Below are 21241 nucleotides of genomic sequence, written 5' to 3' on the forward strand. Positions count from 1 at the left end.
TGAAGGATGATGTAGGTGCAGATATCTTGAAAGGAGGAAAAAACATAAAACTGCAAAACATAAGACTACAGAAATGCCTGGCAGGAGATTGTTTTTAGGGACAGTGTTGTGGTGCAGGAACACGTGGCCCATTTCCTTTCTATTCTCCCCAGCATAAGCAACTGTTGGATTAGGAATCTTCAAGGCCTTGTTTAAATGTCTCTATAGTAATGGCACATGTAGTAATAATGCTCAATGAAATGAATTTTGGTATCCAGTTGTGAAAGGCTTTGCATACACAGTTCTTGGACCTACTTATAATTCAATGGGAGCTTATGCAAAGAGCAGCAATTTATTTGCACACTCTCAGTTGAAAAATGGGGACACAATTTTGCTGTTTTTCAGGTCAGCCCTCCGCTGCATAAATGTCTTGAAAACATTTGAAAATAAACCAGTTTGAATAGAGTAAAATAACATTTTTTTAGTGTTTTAAGATCAGATATGTTTGGTTGGAAAAACTTATCTGAATGCTCTTAAGCATGCTCAAGTATTGAATTTTTGTTTGGGCAGCCCTACTAAAAGAAGCCAATGCCCATTTTTGCAAAAGGGAGGGTGGTAAGTTATGGAAAGTATTAAAACTTTTTTTGGTTTCTACTGATCAAATATATAATTGACTGAGGAAGACATGGACTTAAATAATAAAATAATTCATACCTGCAGTGCTTAATTTTCAAATTTTTAGGCTAACCTATTAACCAAGTACTTCTAAGTTGACAACCTTATTCATTTGGAAAATGTGGGAGTGCTGCAACTTTCTATTCATTTATTTGTGAATTGGTTAAGCTACATTTTCTAAGAATATAAATATATAACTTCTGTTGGTGTCACAGAAGTTTTGAAAGTGTTACAGTGGCCATCAAGACAAGCCAAACCCTAGACTGGTTTAGCTGATCCCGGTTTTGTCAAGCTAGGGTTGAAAAATGGGGACTAGAAGAACAGCAACTGAGTTACTCAACCATGCTGAACACAGAGCTCTTGCATAGAAAGCATTGCATTGTCAATGAGCAGACTCCAGCACACCTGACTATTTCTCTTGGCTGAGCCATCCAGAGCTCTAATGGATATGTGGGAAAAATTGGGTTTTTTAGAAAGCATTTGCCACCCCTCCCCCCTTCCCCCTGCTTCCAGATGGCATTATATAAACACACAGTTCCAGGTGACCTCCTTCATCTTCCTACCTGGGAAGTGCCTGTGTAGAACTACAGTAACTGATGCTGTATATTTTGATGTAGACAATAATTTTGCTGTTTATCCAAAGAGACCTATAATTTTGTGAATTCTGCTTTGGGATAAAATATACTTACTGATGTAAATCTAGCATAACTTTCTTTGATTCTTGTTTTGCTTGCCTAGTCCCAAATAACTTAAACTTTCTGGCCCTGATCCAACTGCCTTGTTCAGCTGGATTTACACAAGTGGTATGTGACTTTGGCACATGGATGAGGGACAGCAGAAGCTATGGATTTCTTCTGCTAAGGAGATATTCTCTGTAACTTCAATATGTGACTCCCTGTGCTTTTAATCCAAGAATGACACTTATCTTTCAAGTCACTGGAAAACATTTTTTTCATCTTAGTTTATGGTAAAATTGGCTGGCAATGGTCTTTATTTGAAAAAGGTATTAATCTTTTTTATTAGCATGAACTGCATGATTTTTTCAAAAAGAGTAATGGAACATTTATTTTGCTTTGGTCTTCTGAGGAATTCCTGTACTACAAATAGAAACCTAGAAGTGGTGAATGAGACACCACCTTCTTTGCCCATGTTCCTTTGGTGAGAAGAATTTACAGTAATGCTGCTCATTAGTAATGCTGCTCACAGTAATGCTGTGCATGCTGTGAGCTGTGGACTGTCTGACATGAGTTTTACCAGTGCAGTATGATGAGCTGTAGCAGTGCCTTATTGTCCCTACCCCACCTCTGTTAATATGTTCAATATCTCTCAATGGGGTTTTTTTCTTGGGTTTCCCTTTTGCCAGTTTGGGCAGTGGGTCCAGACCAGTGTGCAACGAGTTTGGCTATGCTAATTCCACATTTTCTGGTATACCTGGATCAAAACCCTCCACTTTAATACTGTACTGAAATGAGGATAGATGCTTTTAATTTAGCACACACCATTATTCAATTTCACTTACCATTTGACATGAGTGAGATGTTCTGGTCCTGTAATCTGAACAATTAATTTTTTAAGTAATTGCCTGTCAACTGTGATGGGTGAGCAAAACCAGACAAATGTGGATAGCACTATTGCTGTTTCCCCAGGAGCATTGTTTGCAAGGGCAACTATGGTATAACCTTTTGGAGAAGACATGGCTCTTCTTTCTCTTTTGGCTGTAATCCAAGGGGTGAAGTAAGCACCTCAAATCTAGGCTGCTTTGCCAAAGAGCCTTAAAGCAAAAGCAATCAGCAAGGTTGGTGAATGGTTTTCTTTGAGATTCTAATTTTTTAAAAAAATTATTTATAAAGGCGGGGTATGAAGTTCTTTGAGGGGTTTTTTATTGCTTTCTTGGGGGTTTTGTGGAGTTTTTTCTTTTGTTTTTTTTTTTTTTTTTTGAGACTGAAACCAACCTGGTGTTTGATACTGAAGTGTTGAAAGACCAGTGTGTTTAACTTTGAAAAGAATCCCAAGTACCCTGGGGTTGTTTAAAATCCAGTTTCTTAGGAGAGCAAAATGCTACTGTAATGGATCCCCTTTGAGACATTTCAGTCATCAATTTGTTTTCCTATAATTGTAGTGTGCTGTGAAGTGTGATGTTTGGAAATTAGTACCACAGCACAAGAGAGATTTCTATGTGTTTTTAATGTGTGTGACTTTAGGGCTCTGTGGAGGGAGGCACCTGACTGAGTGGAAGGGTTTGTGATTCCCTGAGCTGGGAAGGTGTAGGTGTGAGGGTTGATTGGAGGCTGTCATATACCTGTACACTCTACTGGTCTGTATCACACCAAGTTGATTTTCATGACTTTTCCCATTGAGAAAGTACTAAAGCAATTGTGGGTCTGGCTTTAACTGCTGCACCTATCACCCTTCCCAGGCAAGGGACCTGAAACTCTTTATGCTGGGCAGAAGCTCAATGACAATGAGTGGCACACTGTCCGGGTGGTGCGGCGAGGAAAGAGCCTCAAGCTGATCGTGGATGATGATGTTGCTGAGGGTAAGTGTGATGCATCAGTGTTTTTTGATCACTGTGTCTCTGTTCCTAGTCTTTGCCATTATGCTCCTTCTCCCTGTTCTTCTGGGTATCTCTCCCCCCCACCCCTTCCTGTTAGCACTCATGTATTATTATTGTTACGATGTTGAAAGTGAGTGTTCAGGTCTGAGAGACTCAGCCAGCACCAGAAACTTCTGTGACAACTGTAATGACTTGAGATATGGGTTTAGGAGGCAGATAAGCTTGTACTTATCTCAGACTGTAGAGGGTTCAGCAGAACTTTCTCTTGGTCCAGGGAGACTGAACACACTCCATTCCTGAGTTGCACGTGTGATGGTTTCCAATGCTCTGGAATCAAGGCCAAGGCTCTCTGGACCATTCCTCTGCACAAACTTTTCCTTGATGATAAACCTGTATGAAGTACATGTGTTACAGAGCACAGATTTATGTCTCTGCTGCTCATTTTTGGTTATTCTTCCTTTTTTTTTTTTTTTTTTTTTTTTTTTTTTTTTTTTTTTGTAGTTTGGGCATTATAGGTTATTTTCTTTATGTTTTTTTAGTTTCCCAAGTTCTTGTGTGCATCAGAGCCATCCAGAAGAAAAAGCAAGCAAAGAAATTTATTCTCAGCTTTGGTTTAGAGTTTAGGGAGGATCCTGACTCGGCAAAGTGTGTCAGTCCTTTTTTTAAAATTTTTTTTATTTTTAAAATAATTTTCTGAATTTTCAGACAGCTTTTTGAGCTCCTACTTCTTGTTGCAGAGACATGTAGTTGCAGGGAGGAAAGAAAAGATCAGTCAGGAAAGTTGGTTTGTCCCAGGTTAAGATTTGCATTGAAATGATCAAAGTACTTCAGATTGATCCTTTTGTAATTGCAGAATTTTAAGAGATTATACTTTTCAAGTCCATTTCCCCATGACTGCAAGAGCCAGAATCCTATTTTTCTATTCTTTTGAAGATCTTAAATTCTCATATTTGTATATAACTTTAGGAACTGGGCTTTTGAGAAAAACATCAGCAGTCTGGAGGGTGATGATAATAAAACAACAACAACAAACAACAAAAACTAAAACAAAAAAAAAAAACCCAAACCAAAACAAAGCCAGGAACCCTGGATGCAAAACTGATGCAGGCATAATTGTTAGTTTACACCCATGCTGGTTTGCCAAAAAGCTGAAATCCTCTTTTCTGAGTAGCTTCTACTCAGAATGCAACTAGGAGTAATGGCTGCCACACAGTGCCAGAACACTGTAACCTATGTCTGAAAAAAAAGTGTTTTCCTTCTGTAGGAATGTGAATTATTTTAAATATTGTGGTAATTTAGATAATTTGGAAAGCCAGGAGTCAGAAATCTGAAATATGCTCAAAGAAGTTGGCTTACAGGAAAATGGTTTGAAATAAGTTTTCTCTCTGAAGTAAATATGTACTGTCCTATACAGACTGTGATTTTGCAAGAGAGAACAAGAAACATGCAAGAAAAATCATTCCCTCTCCTCGTTGAAATTCAGCCTTGGTAGTGGCTTGGTCAAAATCAGCTCACAGGAAAAATGAATTTTGTTTAGGAGGGAACTTAAACACTTCATCCCGGTTACTTCTAAATTTGAGAACAATTCTTCTGGATGTGCTTTTTTAGGAAGCACCACGGGGTGGCGCACTCTGCATTACCGAACCGATCCCCCAAAGCCATCTGTTCTTGAAGTCTTTTTCACGAAGCAAAGTTTATAAATAATAATGATACAATCCTGTACTAAAATAGGACACGCATATGTACATGTATATGAATTACATAATTAAAGATGCATTGCAGCTAAAAATATCTGTTAAAAGAATGCCATCATGGCAAAGTCAGAAAAGTCAGAGTTAAGAATTTTTGTGCAATCTGCATCCCACTTCCTTGGGCAGATGAAAACAGTCTTCAGTGGTGTGGTCACATAGATTTTTCCACAGGATTCTTGCTGTCTTAGCCATAGATTAGAAATCTAAATTAGGCCTCCAGTAAAAATAAACAGCCTATCTGATTTCTGTTTTCTTATTGCTTGTTTGGAACAATGCGCGCCAGCTGAATTTTGCTCTAAATTTAGATTATTTTTTACATTTTTAGTTTTTTTATTTTGTGTGTGTGTGTTGTAGGCTACTCATCAACATGTTTATACAGAACTAAAAAGTTTAACTGGATTTATTCCCATGTCTATGTTACGTGAAGTGAGTGGGCATCTTTTTCCCATTTTACAGGTTTGGGAACAACCAGATTATAGTTGGATGTATTTGGTACAAATTTGCTGTGTTCTTTTAGTCATTTTCATCAGAAAGATTCTGCACGTCTGTAAATTACATCCTGTAAATTAGTTGAACCCTGCCCCTTGGGGAATTAGATGTAGACAATTAATGACCACCTATGAAAAATTTGTAATGAAGTGTCTGACTTGGTCTCCTGTAGAACATCCAAGGCAGACACAGAATCCAATTCTGGACAGCATTTTACTGTTTAATGCAAAGGTTCACAAAACCTTTGTCCCACATTCCTCCTGACCTCAGAACAGATGTCAGAACATCAGTGGTAAATGAGACACAAATACTGCAGATATATTCCTCTCTGTGGCATCTTCCTAGCACCCAAATACCACAGTGAGGCTGGAATTTTTTCTGTCTGCTACCGCTTGAAATAGAGAGCTTCTGATTGCTGTAGTAGGTAGAGTACTCTGTAGAGCACAGTGGGGAACTAGAGGTGAACTCTGCAGGTGGGGCTGATAGCTAATGAGATCAGAAAATACTGGATTGCACTCCATGATTTCCTGGGAAATTACATCTCTGTCCTGATTCTGATCTTGTATTGCCATGCCCTTTGCAGCTTTTCACTGAACTACTCCTGACTTTCTACAGTACTGCCTCTAGCACTATTTTTTTTTATTATTAAGCCAGCCCCAGTTTTCATATTTTTCACCTTTTCTAAGATTCTGGGCTCACTTTCTCCAAAGTCCCTCACTCCATTTTTAACGCCCCCAATATTTGGGCTCCCCTATCCCAGTGTGCTCTGGATTCCCCAGTCTTGGCTTTTTTCTTCTACTCAGGCCACAATTGCCTTGTATTTTTTTAAGTGTAAAAGGAAAAAGGCGGGAGTTTTCTTGCCTTTGAGAACTGACATCTCTTAATTTTATTGTTCTAATTTTTTGAAGTAAAAAAAAACCAGGCTTTTTTTTTAAGTGACTTTTATAATTTTAAGAAAATACACTTCTGGTTTGGAAAAATCATAAATTTTATAACACCGAAATTGAAACTCTGAGGATCACAGTAGTGGAAGTGAGAAAGCTGTCTAAACAAATTTCCCCATGTACTGTTTCAGTTTCTGGAAACTTCAGTTTTTCAAACTAAAATAATATTATTTCTGGTAAAGAACTCTTTCAGGATTTAAAAACATTTGCATTGGTTCTGACACTTGAATTTTTAAATAGTCAGAAATTTGTGACTGCCTTCAGCTGCTTCTAAGTTTGATCAGCTGTGTCTGCTTGGACTGAAGTTTTCCATGGTCTTTGTATAATTGTATAGATATTTAGATCCACTGGTAAAATTTGGAATAAGTGAAAAAGGTGAATTGGTTTATATAATATTTTTTCTTCATATTTGAAGTAGATAGCTGAAAAAAAAATTCTAATAACAATTGTGCTTGCTTGCTGTCTTTGAATAAAACTTGTTCACATTTGGACAAAGTATAAACTGAAAACCTGCAGTTTGTACATGACCATGAGAGGTGAGTTAGAAATATTTCAGAGTTTCCAGAATGTCTAAGCAAGATAATGACCATCAGTTCATGTAAACTGACTCTATACACTACAAGCCAGGATGTATCATCCATGTGTCTTTAAAAGCGTGTTCACGTTTTGTTCTATCCCCAACAGAGAAAAAAAAGCCAAAGTCACAACTCGTAGGAAAAGTCTTGAAAGGACTAATGGTTTTTTGCTTGTCAATTTTTTTTATTTTTTGTCTTTTAATGCCTGGAAGTTGTTATGGTGAGAAATGTTAGGAGAGTTCAGGAGACAGCACAGAATATGAGAAAGCTTTTAAGCCCCAGTTGATATAACCTAGGGGAATTGGAGGAATTTGTTCTGGGTTCAGCTGTGGTGATTGGTATGATTCCTAGGTATACCGCAATGACTGACAAATATCTCTTGCAGTGACTGGTTGAGAGTTGTGTAGATACGCTTGCTGACCAGCAGATGCAGTGAAGTCAGATACTGTTGCAAAATTTTGTCTGTCTATAGCACACTGGAAATATTTATTCTTGTATTTATCCAGTTGTCAAATTTCACAGAGCTGGTGTGAGTTTAAATATCTTTGTTCCCTCTGGATTTTAAACCTGGTGAATTTTACCAGCATGATAAAATCTTATGAGAGGGACCAATGGGTAGTGTGGCTGTATTCTTTGGAAAACCTGCTAAAAGAGAGGACTGTGCACTGATTATAATCATGGACAAAACACACTTGACTTGGAGAGAATTAATTTAATTTGCTGCCACTTAAAAATAGAGTTGAATGGTGAGAAACAAAGACAAGAAAGTAGAACAGTGTCTGCCACTCTCTTTTACTGGATTTGCTCCTCCCTGCTCTCCCACCTGCCCCCACGAGGCAGAGAAGGGGACTGGGGAATGGTGGCTGTGCTCAGGCTGTAACAGATCCTCTCTGATGCTCCTTCCTACTCACACTTCTGTCCTGCTCCAGTGTGGGTCCTGGCCATGGAATGCAGTCCTTCATGAAGTGCTCCAGTAGGAGGGCATCTCCATATGCTTTCAGGAAAACCTTCTCCAGTCTAGGCTTTCCAGGAGCTGCAGTTCCTTCTGGAAATATCCACCTGCTCTAGCACAAGAGTCCTCCATGAGTTGCAGTGTAATTGTCTGCAACACTGTAATCTTCTTTGTGGATGGTGGATGATTTCTACTCTGGCACCTGGAATGCCTCCTCCCTCTTTTCAATTCTTGATGTTCATAGGGGTTTGACTTGGTTCGGCTTTTTTTTAAAATTATTTTTTCCCCCCTTTGTTTCTTGTGCATAGCATTATGTCCTTTCTTACACATTTTCTCCCAGGTACCACCATCTTGTCCAAGGGGCTCAGCAGTGCCCTGTGGTGGATGGGTTGGAGCCATTTGGAATTGGCCATTTTGGGCACGGGATAGCCCCAGCCTTTCCTCACTAAGGCTGCCCTGCAGCTACCCCCCAGCCAACACCACGCTCCATAAACCCAATTAGAACTGCAGAAAATTTCGTGAGAGAAAAAATAATGGCCTACATGTAGCAGAATTTGAATGGTAGTTGTACAGTGAACGGTAGGAAAACAACTAAATTCTTAGTATTTCATTCATTCCTTTTTACTTCGTGGATCAAGGCTCCTGTAGAAAAACACTGTGCACATGTGACCAAATAGTGAGAACTACCTTAATGAAGAACTATGGAGAGGTAAAATAAGATTGGCTGAAAGGGTTTTCATTCTGACGTTGCCCAACTTGTCTTCATAGCATACTGTTGTATTTCATCTGTCTGTATGTGTTCTGTGTCAGCACTGGTGCCTAGCACACTTAGTGAAACATTTAAATATGCTGTATGAGGAGTCTGACAGTAGTATTTGGCATACTGAATGGCTTGGATGTTTTGAGAGGTTAAAATCTTGTCATGATGTGGTAAATAGCCCAAGTGGTAGTAGGTTGATGATTTAAATAGATGGAGGGCTTTTTACCTGTTGCATTTTGTGTGTTTCCCTCCTGCCGTGCTCTTAAAAGAGAAATAACATTAGGCACAAGGAGAGAACAAAGGAATAAATATCAGCAATTTTATGACTGTTCTCACTTCTCTCATTGCTCTACTTATATTAATCTATGTTTAACAAGTGTTTTCAGGAGGTGCACTTGGAAAAGTTGTTTCAGAAGTGTTCGAGTTGTTTGGTATATGGTCTGCTGCATCAAATAGATCACCGTCAGCTTTAAGGGAGATGCCTGGTCCTCTTTACAGACAATAAAGTCTGTGAAGCACAGGGAAAAGGACAGAGCTTGCTGCCCATGGCCCTTTAGAGGCCTGTCTTTTCTGCCAGGTTTTGGCAGCTGCTATACTCACACATCTCCACCAAGCCTCTTCACCAAGATTCTGTACATCCTTTCTTATGTAAGCTGCTGAACAGCGATTGGATAGGATTTAGTTCTGCTATCAGTCTGGAAACTGGAGTTTGGTGGGCTCTATATAACTTATTACTGATCCCCAGTATTTCTCTTTGTTTCTGTCCTTCAAGGCACAATGGTTGGTGATCACACCCGCTTGGAGTTCCACAACATCGAGACAGGGATCATGACAGAGAAGCGCTACATCTCCGTCATCCCCTCCAGCTTCATCGGGCACCTGCAGAGCCTCATGTTCAACGGGATGCTCTACATCGACCTGTGCAAGAACGGCGACATTGACTACTGCGAGCTGAAGGCGCGCTTTGGCCTCCGCAACATTATAGCTGACCCTGTCACGTTCAAGACTAAGAGCAGCTACTTGAGCCTGGCCACCTTGCAGGCTTATACATCCATGCACCTCTTCTTTCAGTTCAAGACCACCTCGGCTGATGGTTTCATCCTCTTTAACAGCGGTGATGGCAATGACTTTATCGCAGTTGAACTAGTCAAGGGGTAAGTGGCTTTCTGTTGTTTTCTACCAGCTTATTTATAGATAAATTACTTATAGGTGTAAGCATTTCAAGCTTACATGAAGAGAAGTTCACCTGATACTCATGTTTTGTCTGTTTGCTGAGCTGTAAGATGAAGTGTTTAAACAAAAACACTGAAGCTTAAGACTCCTGATTTTATCACTGACTTCCTCCTATGGCTGTGGGAGGGACATTTTTACAGTGTGCAATATTAGTATTTTAAGTGATTGGGACATAGTTAGACTAATATTTTGTCCTTTCAACCTTGCACATTAGCACAGAGGAGGAGATGTGCTGAGGGCTCTGTATGTCTCCCCCACTCCCTCTCCCTTTTCTTTTCCCATTGTAATACCTGTTTTTTTCTGCCATCTCCAGTGAAGGAAAAAGAAAAAGCACATTGGCTGCTGAATTTGTACTTCTGCTGGTGATGCTTGATGAAAAGCGAACTCAGCTTGCTTTTGAGCTGCTGTATTCTTTTCAGAAGACCTATAGCTCATTAAAAAAAAATCCTTGTTAGCTGAACAAATTTTGATCTCTGATGATTTAGTCATGGTAGACATGTTTTCCACAGTTTACCAGTCCTGTTTATTTCAGTTCAGTCTGTTTTTGGTTTTGGCTTTGCACATACTTTTTAAGTGGGACATTGAGTAATAAAAAAAGCAACAGTCACGATCCCCTGGTGCTCTGTTGAGAGTAGAATTTTGTTGTCTTTTTTTTTTTTTTCTTTTCTTAGTAGAATACTTCTCTTCCATCCCCAGGTGGATTTCTCTGTTTGCACTATATAAATAATTCAGGGTAACACTCCCATGACTTCAGTCTTTGTTAGGATCTCTATTTTTGCCAAAAGCTTTGCTAATTGTTTTTCAGCTGTTTGAATAAGTCTAGGATCTCATGAGAATTTTAGTACAATTTTTCAAGTGAGTTTCCTAATTAACTTCTTATGGGAGTTATTCAAAACTCAGAATTAACCTAGGGAATATATGCCCCAAATAGGCATATCTAGTGTTACTCCCCAGTACATTAATCAATATTACCAATTAAAAAAAAAATATGCACAGACAGTGTTTTTGTGGATCTGAGAGAAATTTGTGAAAAAGAGGAATGTTTTGTGATTAGAATCTGATTACTTGGAATGTTGTCATCTCAAAATACTAATCTTTACACTTTGGTAGAAAGGAAACAACTATATTCTTTCAAAGCAGTGGCTAATATTTTGGGTTATTAGAACTTTGTAACCCTGAGATATTTCCCTTCATGACTTGTTAATTTACCAGCTCTGGCTAGAATACGGTTCAGTAATGCTGGAGTTCTTCCAGAATATTAACCAGTTCTTGCTATATTTACACAGGTATATACACTACGTGTTTGACCTTGGAAATGGACCTAATGTTATCAAAGGCAACAGTGATCGTCCTCTGAATGACAATCAGTGGCACAATGTTGTCATTACCAGAGATAACAGTAACACACACAGCTTGAAAGTGGACACCAAGGTGGTCACTCAGGTTATCAATGGTGCCAAAAATCTGGATCTTAAAGGTAAACTCCATAAGATTGACAGATTCCCGCTTTTGTTCTTGCAAGGCTGTGAACAGGAGAAAGCTTGGAATAACCATGCATTATAGGAGAGTAATCTGGACTTTGCACATTTTGGCTTTCAAATTCATTTATCTCTTTTTGGTTTAACAACTTTATGTAGCCAAATAGTTTGTCATATTTTGCTTTTTCAGAAATTGTCATTTTTTACTTTTCCCTAGTTAGGTAGCAATGAGAACTAAGACTATTTAGGGGATTTTGTGATGGTTTCTTTGGTTTTGTTTTTTAGTTGGTTGTTCAGTTTTTGGGTTTATTTTGGTATTTTGTATTAAGGGAATCAGAAATTACTTCTTGCACAATATGTTGCTCTCTTTTAAACTTTTTCTGAATGTGTGATCACTGCTTTATTCGCATTTGGTGGCAAGAAAAGTGACTCTAGAAGGTGTGTAACCTCCTCCTCCTTGTGTTTGCCCCTCTCTGCTCCAGGTGATCTCTACATTGCTGGCCTGGCTCAAGGCATGTATAGCAACCTCCCAAAGCTTGTGGCCTCTCGTGATGGATTTCAGGGCTGCCTGGCATCTGTAGACCTGAATGGGCGTCTGCCTGACCTTATCAATGATGCTCTGCACCGCAGTGGGCAGATTGAGCGTGGCTGTGAAGGTATGACTGATTTCAGAGAGGTTCCCTTCTCCAGCACTCACTTCACACTGCACTGTTGCACTCTGTGCACTACTTGTTTACCTTACTGTCCATTTCATTAGTTTGCTTCCATGGCAATATTCTTTATTACACTTTTGTCTACCAAATGCAGCTTATGGATTGCCAGTTTCTGTGAGTGGCTTAGCAGCTCTTTGCCTCTGTGCTCTTTCCCCTGTGAGTTGGTACCTTTACTAGTGGGAAGGCATGGTACTAAGGGATGGACTACTACTTACTAGTGGTTTTTTCGGAGTGGTTTATTAGCATTGCAGTAGCCTTAAAATACTTGGGAAGATGTTCTGAGCATTCAGTTAATTTGTGCTTCAGAGCAGCCTTTCTTGGGATTCACAGAAGTAAGTATTTGGAAGAACAGGTAGAGACAGGGGAAATGGAAGGCAGAAGGAGCTGAATGATAAAGATTTGACTGAAAGAGGAGTTAATTTTTGATGAGGTGTACCTCTAGGGAAAGCACTGGAGGCATTGCCTCTTCTGCCTGGGAAACATTTCTCTTCAGTTGTCTGTCTTTTCCAGCCAGTTTAGAACTCAGTGGGATGAGTTACTTTTTGCAGCATGTAAACCATAGTGTTTTCTTGAAGCCTCTTTAAATAATTTGCTGTTCCTGTAAGCTCCCATTGGTTAAAAGAATATTGACATCAGCATCACTGACTCAGTACAATGCATATGCCTTCAATTCCCAAAGCACTTGCAATACTTACCATCCAGAAGTCCAAGGTTTTGCTGTCTGGGTTAAATGACAATCACCATTATGTCTAGAATCACTCAGTACCACCAGGCTGCTATGATGGCTACCAGTCACTACAGGAAGATAGCTTTTTCTGTGAAGTTTGTATGTTCATTTGCTAAAACAAGATGTATGTCCCAAACTGATCCTTCAACAATTTCACAACATGAAAAAACTCCTTGATCATCTTTCTTTACTGTGTCAAGATTACAAGTTACATCATGATGAAGCCCTCCTGCTTGTCAAGACTGTTCTGTCTTAAGATTGAATGTATCATCCGAGGGAGAACTTTGAGTACCAAATTGACCATCCAATCAGGTCTGATCCCTTGTTTGTGTCTCAGTATTCTGGCTGGCTGGGAGCTCCTGTGCCCCAGCCCTCCTTCTATGCTCCCACAATAGTATGCTGGTTTGTAAGAATTTTGTGTCTTCTCACAGGAGCTCCCTCCATGTCAACTCCCATCTCACAACATTGGCAGGCAGTTGTAGGCTGTGGAGGGACATAATGTAAGAAAATAGTGTAGAAGGTAGTCTCACACCTGAGGAGTTGCAGCTGTACTAATCACCAAAGATTAGGAACAGGCCTGCCCTTAATAGGCCACAGCTGTGTCCAATAAGAAGAGGAATGCCACAAAAGGGTGGGTTAGCTGGGTGAGGAGAGAGTTGGAGTTTGTTGGCTGTGCTGTGAAGATGAAGGAGTCAGTGCTGTGAGGAGCTGCCCATGAGCAATCACTGAGAAAGTATGGAGCTTTTGCAATAAGATGACAACAGTAGGCTGTTTTTAATCTGTCTTTCTCTCTTTTTCTTAATAGTGTCTATTAACCACTTTGTTCCTTGTGGAAATGAGCACAGTGTAGGAGAATTTGTGTCTTTGCCTGTTTGGGGCAGAGCCAGCAAAAGAAGTACCCCTTTTCTGTATTGTTGTTTATAAGGTTCAAGGAAAAAATGCATCTGAGGTTTATGAAAAAGTCTGTTCTATTTGCATCAGATGCACTGAAAGCTCTTTAGTATTAGTGGTTTTTTTTTGATAACTCTTTTTTTTTAAATTATCGCAACCCACTGGCTCTTTAGCTGGCATGTGATCTCTACTAGCCCTCCTCATCCAGAGAACCACCCAGTCAGACCATCCTGTTGTTCTGTGTGTGGCTCAGGGACACAGCCATGAGGCTTGCCCTGAAGAGTGTCCCATTAGAGCTGTGGTGTTTCCTTCTCCTGTACCCAGTGCAGTTCTTTGATGTAGTGTTGTATTGCCATGGTTGTGTAACATCAGTGCTGCTCCCAAAACACATAAAGTGGCCCTTTGTCTGTGTGCCAGCGTGGCACCAGCACAGCTGCTGCATGAATGTGGAGATTGCTTTGGTTTCCTGAAAGCAAGTTCCCCTTCTCTTCTAAAGTCCTTCAAACAGGACCCAGAATTGGAAAGAGACCTAAAAAATTGGGTGATAAGGGCAGTGACGGTCATCATTCTGCCTTTGCAAGAGCTTGATCTTGGAAAGCTGTGCCCTTTCTACCTTCCCAAATGATCCCTGTTCAGTACCAAGGAAACTGCTGAAGAGGAAAGTGTTCTTTTTTGCCAATGTATTTAGGATTAGTAAAAACTTGAGAATTTGGTTACTGTAAAGCTGTTACGTTTGTTGTTGGCTATTTTTTTCCTTAATTTTTGAATCATAACAATCCTCAAAGCCTCATCTCAGATCTGTCTTGCTGCATGCTGGGGCCTATTCTTACTGTTGCCAGTGAAAGTCACATTTATCTCTCATTCTCCAAGGAAAGAAAAACTGTAAGGTTGTTCAGTCCTTATTTATGTCTCCCTAGTTTGTTTCCATCTGATGTAACTTTGGGTGCAGTCTTAATGTTTCTAAGGGCAGAAGTCCCAAGTAGTCCTCGCTGCCTCATGATGTTTAAATACATTTTTAATGCAGACTTTTTGTCTGAGTAGTCATGCTGTGTGTTGATTTGCTGGACCTCTCTGTATTTGATCATGAAGGGCAGAGGGGCCACATATATGATGGGAACATGCATGCTTAAGGAAATGTTGTTCCATTCTCACAATGAATCTTGTCTTCCAAAGGCCATGTGAGAGGGATTTCTGATAATGCTTGTCTTCTGTTGATGCCTTGCTTTCAGAGGCAGAGATTACCATGTGGCAGCTGTTTTCTTAGAAACTGTCAGTTTCATCTCAGAACAAAATCAAAGAATATTTAGAAGAAGAAGGCCTTGAGAGCAGTAGAATATGAGATGTAGGTCAGCAGAGAGCACTATCCTGGCTAAGATGCACCAGTACTGCTGCAAAGGGGTGACATTGTTGCATCCTGTTTGTGTTTTTTATCTCTGTTCATGCATTTCAGTACCCTGTTTCATGCCACCAATTAAGATGCACAAGTTTAGATAGGAAAATAATATTCCTTATTGTCTTATCTTGCCTCCTTTTATTCAGTTTGAGCAAGCCATTGAACTTCCTTGACCACGTTGTTCCTCTTGTGTGCTTAAGCAATGATTCATTCAGCCTCCCTGTGCACCAAAGCACACACTTACCACAGAATTATCTGTGTTCCACTGATGAGTAAGGCTTCTACTTGAACAGGAAGCACTTTCAATAATTTGTATTTATAGGACATATTTTTCTTCGGAACCCACCAAAACATTCGTAGTCATACATACAAGTCACTCTTGAGATGCAGGCATCCTTGACACTGAAATTGGCTGATGTACAGTGTATAGTAGTGCTAAAAAAAGTCACTTCAAGACTTGAAGCAATAATTATTTTACCTCTGATATCCTACTGGTTCTATTGCTATAATTTCTTTAAATTATATATGGTGGGATTTGTTTAGGCTAGCACAACTAAATAACCTCTTTGTAGTTTTTGTTAGGTGACATATCAGCTCCCTATTGCACCATGCAGCTTCCATGTGTGCTGTAGAAGCTTATGGTTTCAGCTTTTGAAGTGTTCAATCACCTGTGTGTTTGACAAGATGATAGCTACCACACTGACATGTTTTGTGTTTGAATGTATCCTGTAGTGCCATTGCTTTGGGCAAAGGATTTTGAGGGGGATTATCTGGAAGAAGAGAACCCAAGAGTGTGAAATGTTAAATGATTTTATGAAGTTAAAGGTTCATATCGCACAGATCTTTTTTTCTTTTGCAATTGCTACATTCCTCATTTTTCAGGACCAACAGGCAGCTCTTCATGGATCTTGACAGTCTGATCAGATCTGTAGTGGCAGCTTGTGTTTCCCTGGAAGGGATGTTGCAAAGCCAGAAACCACCTTGTTGCCTGGGGTATGTTCAGGTGTGCTGCACACAGCTCTGAGGAGAAAAAATCTTGGTGAGAATGACACGTCACCAATATATTTGTTCATTTTTCTGTTTGTTGATCTCTTTTGCTCACTGCATCTTTCACCATTATCTCTGACCTAACAAAAGGGCCCTTTCTTTTACCACCACTTCAAAAAGGGCATTGGTGAGAGGGCCTGAGAAAAGCTACCAAAAGTAGTGAAGAGGCAAAGACTTAAATGGTCCTTGTGTCAGTGTTGCATCAGAGTATTAAACACACTGAAGAGACAAAATGAATTTTCAGAAAGGTCTTCAAATGGAATGGCCTCTTCTAGTGGAAGCTTGAAGGCAAGTCTGCCGCCTGCTTTCGGCCTTGCTTTCCCCACCCATGAAATTAATCTTCCAGGTGTTCTTGTATTTGTGATAAAAGTATGAAATTCATCTATGTCTTGTAAACCACTTCTAAAATGTGGATGGAGGCTCTTGGACATGAGCAAAGCATTAGAAACTGAAGAAAAGTCTTGTATCAGGACAGAGTTGTCTCCAGTCTGTAGCTCAACAGCCTATGAAGGGTGGTTGGAAACTTTTTACTCCTGAGTTTGAGCAGTACAGACTATTCTACATCAAACATACACAGTTTGAGAGAGATGTCTGCACTATGGTATATATGAAGAGTTGGTAGATGGAAGAAGTTGTATCAGGTGACCTAATTTCCCTTCTTTAAAGTAAACAATTTAAACTTCACTTCAGCTTTCTCTCACTTTTTGACTTTTAAAATGAGGTCTTATTGCTGAACTCCTTATTCCTGGTCTTACTACTAGATAAATGGATCAATTTATTCCATCCATGAAAATCTAGACTGAGTGATTCAGTGGTTTTTTTTTTTCTCACTGGTCCTTGAATAAGTTAATCAGATGTCCAATCTTTTGTGCAGTTTGAAGAGGATGTCCTCAATATTGATGAGTACTTTTCTGCCTTTGAGGCATTTTTTCATCTCTTTATTAATTTGCCACATGTTCTCACATGTTTTCCTTTCTTTTAATTGGACATCCTTATATTGCTTCCCATGGGCACTAGAGCTATCTGAAATTCAGCTGCATGTTCTAAATGTTTTTACCCCATTGTGTGCCCGGCCAAAAACCCCTAAGAGTAGTGTCTAAAGAACATTTTATTTCTTCTGTAAGGAAGTTTTCTATGTGCTTTAGTGATGTTGCTTCTACCTCACCTGTTCCACTAACAGCTTCTCACAAAGGAGACTGGTTATTATTAAACTGGCTGACACTATTCCAGATGTTTTGGGACTTTTTTTTGGTCCTAATTTAATCTTCTTTCCAGATCCCACAGTAAAATCATAATCTTTTGCTACTTTCCATTAAATAGTATAGTTAACCTTTGGAATTCACTGGTGCGTGAAAAGCACGAATGACACATACAGGCTGGATAATCGGAAACACATTTTGCATACTAAGCAGTATGTGGAAAACAGAAAATCTAATCTCATGCTTAAAATCTCACAGCAGGATAATGTCAAAAAGGATTTCACCCTTCATCTGCTCAGTAGAGAAAATTCAAATCTGGTCATACTTCACTTTCTCTCTGGAATCAAAGGTTGTCCATTGAAGAGTGGAGCATTAATTTGCTCCATGATGGTTTGACGTCTTTCCTTTTCCTTGCTTTTGTATTCTATTCTCATAATGCTGCTGGATTTATGGAACAAATATGAGCTTCTTCTCTCAGCTACAAAGAGAATGAGGTGCAGGGAAGTAGAAAAAGTACTTGTTTGTTATAGAGAAATTACTTTGTTAGAATAAGTGTTGAAAATGATGCATGGAGAAGTGCATCCTTTTCTTTCTACACCTTTCTCCTTTCTTTTGAATTTTGTTTAAGGAAAATGGGATTTTATAGCTTTATGTAGTAAAGCAGTTTCAAAAGTGGAGAGAAAATTCTAACTATCTCGAAAGGGAGGATAATTGCTATCTTGAGTCATTCAGAGGCTGTGAAACAGCAAAGATTTAAAATGTTAAAATTCTTAGGAAGCACAGGAAATGGCATCTGCACGTGTCAGTTCTAATTTATTGGGTTGTAAATGTAAGAGAAGACAGTGGGGAAAGGAGAACTACCAATCTTTCTTCAGTATCAGCTGTGATATTAGAACTTTTTAAGAGCAGGTTAAGATGGTAAGTATGCACTTGTTAAATAACCATCTTTTTAGCAATGAAGTTGATGATTTGGTGTTTTGTTGTTCCTATTGTGCTGTGAAATAGAAATATTTAACCTTCAGAGGCAGGGGATTCATGAGCTGCTGCCTGTGCTCTCATCTTTGTCCTCTATTTTTTCCATTCTGAAAGAGAAAACTTAGAATCAAGGTATAATACACCAAAAATCTATGTGGCTTCCTTGTAACTGACTCCATTAAAAGAAAAAACTGCAAACCAACCAAACAAAATAAACAAAAATGAAACAAAAAGCCCAAACAACAACAACAACAAAAAAAGAAAAGAAACCCTGTGCCTACATGGAAGAGCATCAGTGCAAGTATTGCTTTGCTTTTGATGCTCTTCAGTCTTCACACAGTGTATTTGGATCTTTAGACAGTCAGACTTAGTAGACCTATGAATTTTTTTCCATGTGGACTGTGATTTGACCACAGATAACAAGATCATTCTAACCTAGGTGAAATAATGAACTGGTACTCTTTGTTTTTTTATTGCTCCAATGACTGATTAAGACTATATGGGTCTAAAGCCTGAGCTGTCTGCTTGCCTGTTGATGTAAGTTTTTTTTAAGAATGTGTTGAAATCTATGAGCAGGTGACAGCTTGTGAGGGGGCAAGGTGCTACTGTCACTTATATCCAGTGTTGAGTTCACTTCTTTGCATAAACAGAAATTTTTGTCTTATAGAATTATCAGTCCTCTATGGTTTTCTGGCAATAAATCCACTTTGGACAAAAAGCCAAATAAACTAAGTGCATGCTTGATGGAGGTACTGAAAGTCAGATAGATTTTTATTTTTGCTTAAATGGATTCTATGTATTTCTCAAACAAGACAAAATCTCTCTAAAATTATTGTAAATGCTGGGAGATGGGTTGAAGAATGTGATGTTTTTTCTTCTCTTTGTATTATCTATAAATTTTTTAATTTGTGTTTACATGAATTAAATGCATTTCTTCTCTACTTGGTTTTGCTATCTGTTGGTGGTATTAATGTAGTCATTGTCCTTCTGTTGCTTATGTTGTCATTTCTGTGTTTTGATTATGCATATTAGCTGTGATGGTTATACCAGTTGCATTTATTTATTTATTCAAAGTGATGTTGCCCTGTTGCCCTGGTTTATCTGCTTTTATACTAACCTGTTCTTTATTGTCTTTGCTTTTTTTTTTTTTTTTTTTTTTTTTTTTTTTTTTTTTTTTTTGCTAACAAAGTTGAGTTGACCAAAGCTGACCTGCAAGGTAGTGAAGGTTGTTCTTCTTCTCCATTACTTGTTTCAATGAAAGATGCTTTGATGTAACATTTAGTGCCTTTTACTGGGTGCAGTCACACCTCTAAGACAGGAAGAGAATGGCAAACCCCAGCATATGTGGAGGAGGATTCTGAGTTGAAGAAGAACATGGCAAACAACGGAGCTGCTTCTGTTGACCTGGGGAATTTGACTGTATCAATCTCTGAATGGCCATTAAAGCACCAGCTGATTTCCTGGAAAGCCTAATGATCACGCAAATACCTGCTGTGCATCAAGACTTAGAAAGCCCTCAGAGCTTTAAAAAACAGAAAGTTAAATTAGTTTCTTTAGTAGTGATCTTAAGGAGGGAGATCAGGAGGTAAAAACTGTGATGTTTTGGTTTTTTGTTTTTATGTAGATTTTGAAAAAAAAAAAACCCGTAGAAATAACTTTCTGGAATTTCAATTTTGAAATAAAAAAAAAAAAACCCAAAACCAAAAATCTCTAAACTACAAGCTCCCTCAATATTTAAAATAGTTTTTTACAAGCCATAGTTAGGGTAGGAAAGGTTCCATTTTGGAGGGTCAGCACAGTAGCAGAACCAGAGAGGAGCACATGGGAGCAGCTTTTAACACTGAGGAGGACGAGGAGTTCCCTTGTCCCTGTCTCAGCTGTCAGTGCTGCCAACATTGTGCTGGTTCTGTGCCACAAAGCTCCTTCCCCAGTGGCTGTTGCCACACCTGATGTCACAGCCTTCCCCCCAAAGAGATTTTCTGGCAGGTCTGCAGGCCCTGGTGGTACAGAGTGCCTGTCCAAGAAGCTGGGGCTGAGTCATCCCCCTGCAGGTGTGTCCTTGTCCAGGAGCTGTGCCACCAGGCCAAGGAGTTATTTGAGAAAGGCACTAGGTTCAGTAGCATTTGTGAGAATAAGGAAACCAGGTATTCTCAGAGACACTGTAGACTTTTTTCCTGGGACATAAATAAGGAAATGTGCCTATTAGAGATTAATAGGTCTGATACTAGTATAAACAGGAAGATGTTTTCCATGGCGTTGAAAGTGAATCCTTTAAATATGATAATGAAAATGTACTTCCCAATTCATCTGTAAAGACTGCAATATAGAGTACAAATTAATTTATTCTGGAATGCCATGAAAGTTAAAAAATTGGTCCTCCTTTTTAATGGGAAAGGAGATAATGGTTTCAGGTATAAAGGGAAGTCAGAGGAATTGAACAATGTGTCTCTGTTTAGCAGTCCTCAAGCCACAGATAGCCTCTGTTATGGGATCATCTTAGTCACCTTGAAATTTTATGTCTAAGCCACTTAATGTCTAAGGTTCTGTTGTGAGACAAAACATAGAATGTTCCTGTTTCACTCTCTGAGATAGAGACTTCCTGAAATTTTACATATCTCTGGAATTAAGATTTTGTAGCTTTAATCACATGATCCATAAACTCCTTTTCTATTCACTGTGTTTACTGTGAAGACGTGGTGATATTGCTGACGTCATCTAATGTAATACATGCCATTTTCAAATTAAAATATTCTTGTTCTGTATTCCAGTTATAGGCAGGTAGCCATTACCTTTCCTTCAGGATATCATCTGTGTTTTTTAAGTAGAGTTTGGTGTTCTGTGGCTCAGTAGAAAAGGATAAAAATAAATTTGAACGAATAAGGATGTTTTAACAGTTTATTGCTGTA

The 21241-nt window shown here is 39.0% G+C and overlaps 1 protein-coding gene across 4 annotated transcripts in view; it reads left to right on the forward strand.

Moving 5' to 3' along the window:
• The window catches only part of NRXN3 (neurexin 3), a 908017-nt gene that overhangs the window by 363710 nt on the left and 523066 nt on the right, over positions 1 to 21241 (forward strand). For 3 of the 4 annotated variants that reach the window (XM_058806342.1, XM_058806340.1, XM_058806341.1), the window contains 4 exons: positions 3071 to 3190; positions 9452 to 9833; positions 11199 to 11389; positions 11873 to 12046. In XM_058806342.1, coding sequence (XP_058662325.1) covers positions 3071 to 3190; positions 9452 to 9833; positions 11199 to 11389; positions 11873 to 12046 — 867 coding nt within the window. Of the gene's footprint in view, positions 1 to 3070; positions 3191 to 9451; positions 9834 to 11198; positions 11390 to 11872; positions 12047 to 21241 lie in introns of those variants that run through there. The other variant, XM_058806344.1, reaches the window with a different exon arrangement.

This window comes from Ammospiza caudacuta, chromosome 6 (genome assembly GCF_027887145.1).
Source record: "Ammospiza caudacuta isolate bAmmCau1 chromosome 6, bAmmCau1.pri, whole genome shotgun sequence".
In the NCBI taxonomy this organism is placed as follows: Eukaryota; Metazoa; Chordata; class Aves; order Passeriformes; family Passerellidae; genus Ammospiza; species Ammospiza caudacuta.